This window comes from Arachis duranensis, chromosome 6, assembly GCF_000817695.3.
Source record: "Arachis duranensis cultivar V14167 chromosome 6, aradu.V14167.gnm2.J7QH, whole genome shotgun sequence".
Lineage (NCBI taxonomy): Eukaryota > Viridiplantae > Streptophyta > Magnoliopsida > Fabales > Fabaceae > Arachis > Arachis duranensis.
The window spans coordinates 60,097,646-60,100,569 of record NC_029777.3 but is presented as its reverse complement, the minus strand read 5'-3'; the positions used below and the strand labels follow the sequence as shown (position 1 = coordinate 60,100,569).

The following is a 2,924-nucleotide window of genomic DNA, read 5'->3' as shown; positions in this document are numbered from 1 at the left end:
TTGGGTCATGCAAGATTTTATATAAGACTTATAAAGGATTTTTCTAAAATTGCTAAACCTCTAAGCAACCTGTTGGTTACTGATGTTCCTTTTGTCTTTGATTCTGATTATTTGCATGCTTTTGAAACTCTGAAAGCAAACCTTACCTCTGCTCCCATTATAGCTCCCCCTGACTGGGATCTACCATTTGAATTAATGTGTGATGCTAGTGACTTTGCTATAGGAGATGTTTTAGGACAGAGGCATGGTAAGCTTGTACATGTCATTTACTATGCCAGTCATGTGTTAAATAATGCCCAAAAGAATTACACAACTACAGAAAAGGAATTATTAGCTGTTGTGTATGCTGTTGATAAGTTTAGGTCCTATTTTCTTGGTTCTAAGGTTATTATTTATACTGATCATGCTGTTGTGAAGTACCTTCTAACCAAATAGGATTCTAAACCAAGATTAATTAGATGGGTGTTGCTCCTTCAGGAGTTTGATATTAAGATAAAAGATAGGAAAGGGTCAGAGAATCAAGTAGCTGACCATCTTTCTACAATTGAGCCTGAAGAAGGAGTACAACCACCCATAGCTGTGACTGAGACGTTTCTGGATGAGCAATTGTTCCTCATTCAGCAGGCTCCATGGTTTGCAGACATTGCAAATTATAAGGCCATGAATTTTATCCCAACGGAGTACAGTAGGCAACAAGTGAAGAAGCTATTGACTGATGCAAAGTACTACATTTGGGAGGAACCATACCTTTTTAAAAGGTGTTCAGATGGAATCATCCGGAGGTGTGTCCCAGATGATGAAAAATAGCAGATTCTATGGCACTGTCATGGTTCTGAGTATGGAGGCCACTTTGGTGGTGAAAGGACAGCTACAAAGGTGTTTCAGAGCGGGTTTTACTGGCCGACTCTCTTCAAGGGCTCAAGAGCATTTGTAAAGCACCGTGAGAGATGTGAAAAAGCCACGAATCTCCCTGTCAACCATGAAATGCCATAGCAGAAGATTCTTGAGGTTGAGTTATTTGATGTGTGGGGTATTGATTTCATGGGACCTTTCCCACCGTCACATTCAAATAACTATATTCTAGTGGCAGTTGACTATGTGTCCAAGTGGGTAGAAGCTGTGGCTTTGCCCACCAATGATGCCAAAGTGGTAATGAGCTTTCTTTAGAGATATATCTTTAGCTAGTTTGGTGTCCCAAGGACACTCATTAGTGATGGAGGAAGCCATTTCTGTAACAGACAGCTGGACTCTCTTATGTAGAGATATGGAGTCTGTCATAAAGTGGCAACCCCCTATCACCCTCAGATAAGTGGACAGGTTGAAGTTTCCAACAGGGAGCATAAGAGGATTCTAGAAAAGACCGTCAGTATTTCAAGAAAGGACTGGTCTAGGAAGCTTGATGATGCTCTTTGCGCATACCAGACAGCGTACAAGACTCCCATTGGCATGTCCCCTTATCAGTTGGTCTATGGCAAAGCCTGTCACTTGCTAGTTGAGCTGGAGCATAAAGCTTATTGGGCAATCAGGTATCTGAACCTTGATTTAGAAGTTACAGGAATTAAGCGAATGCTTTAGTTGAATGAGCTTGATGAATTCATATTTTCAGCTTATGAGAATGCCAAGCTCTATAAGGAGAGAACCAAGGTACTGCATGACAAGAATATTGCCATCAGATTCTTTGAGCCAGGACAAATAGTGCTTCTATATAATTCAAGGCTCAAATTCTTTCTCGGGAAGCTGAAATCCCGGTGGTCAAGACCGTTTGTGGTTACCAGAGCTTCACTATATGGACCTATGGAAATATAGGAAGAGAATTTTGACAGAAAATTTACAATGAATGCCCAGAGGTTGAAGCACTATCTTGGAGGCGAGATTGATCGCCAGAGGTCCACTCATCTGCTGAACTAGCAGAACTGACCGTCATGCTAGTGACGTTAAAAAAGCGCTTGTCAGGAGGCAAGCCGATAATTTCGTATCCTTAGTTAATTTTTGTAGTAGTAGTTTTCTTACTTATTTTATTTTTATTAAGTTCTTACTAATTTTTTGATCATGCAGCTATTTTAGAACAGGAACCGAAAAAAAAGAGCACCCGACGCGCAAGCGTCGCTGACGCGTACGCATCAGATGGGTGTGCGTGAAAAATAAATTTGAACAGAGGGTTGCGCGGGAGTGGCGCAAGAATGATGCCTCTAGCACAAACAAACCCACACGTATGCGTACCCCACGCATGCGCATCGTTTGTGATTTTCACCATTCACGCGTGACCTGAAAAAATGACATAAAAGAGTGTTTGGGTAGAGATTTATGTTGGCTTGGGGTAGGAAGTATAATAGACGCACAAAATTGGTCACGCGGATGTGTCCCTGACGCGTGCACGTCATTTGACCAAACGGCCATCCATGCTTGCGCGTGCATGACGCGCACGCGTCGTATGAAAATATTGGTTCCCAAGCCACGCGAACAGTGAGTTGTGCATGTCTGCGGCTGCCTTCACGCAAATTGCACAAAACCCAGAACACGCGGACGCATGCTTGACGCTGACGCATCATTAAGAAATTTTGCAACCCACGCGTACGCGTTGCCAGCGCCGCACAACTACACTAGTTCGCCGCCCAGTTTTAATTTTCTTTCCCCCTCTCGCAATCCTAATTCTCTCTTATTCTTTTATCCTTTTCTTTTTCTGTCATCATAATATTTGTCTCTTTCTATTTTGAATTCTTCTATGCTTGAGGACAAGCAAACCTTTATGTTTGGTGTTGACGCTTCACTTAAGAGTTTTCTGTTTATTCCTCTGGCACCAAATGGGAGGCGAATCATCTTCACTGAGGTGCACAACCTGAAGAATAAAGTGACCGCTAGGATAACTAAGGTGGTTGAGTTCCTTTCATTTTTTATTCCTCCCCTCTTTTTCTATGTTATGTTCT

General features: G+C 42.2%; 1 protein-coding gene across 1 annotated transcript; it reads left to right on the top strand.

Annotated features, from left to right (window-relative positions):
• Positions 1-1,041: 1,041 nt before the first annotated feature.
• Positions 1,042-1,575, top strand: LOC127748474 (uncharacterized). The gene is made up of 2 exons (XM_052263031.1): positions 1,042-1,149; positions 1,261-1,575. The coding sequence occupies exons 1-2, from the start codon at positions 1,042-1,044 to the stop codon at positions 1,573-1,575; spliced, it is 423 nt and encodes a 140-aa protein (XP_052118991.1).
• Positions 1,576-2,924: the final 1,349 nt, after the last annotated feature.

What these genes read in the sequence shown, in the direction of transcription:
- LOC127748474 (XM_052263031.1), top strand. Translation starts at nt 1,042, where the DNA reads ATGGGACCTTTCCCACCGTCACATTCAAATAACTATATTCTAGTGGCA. An exon ending in CCACCAATGATGCCAAAGTG is followed by an intron (nt 1,150 to 1,260) that starts GTAATGAGCTTT and finishes TCTCTTATGTAG; the next exon opens with AGATATGGAGTCTGTCATAA.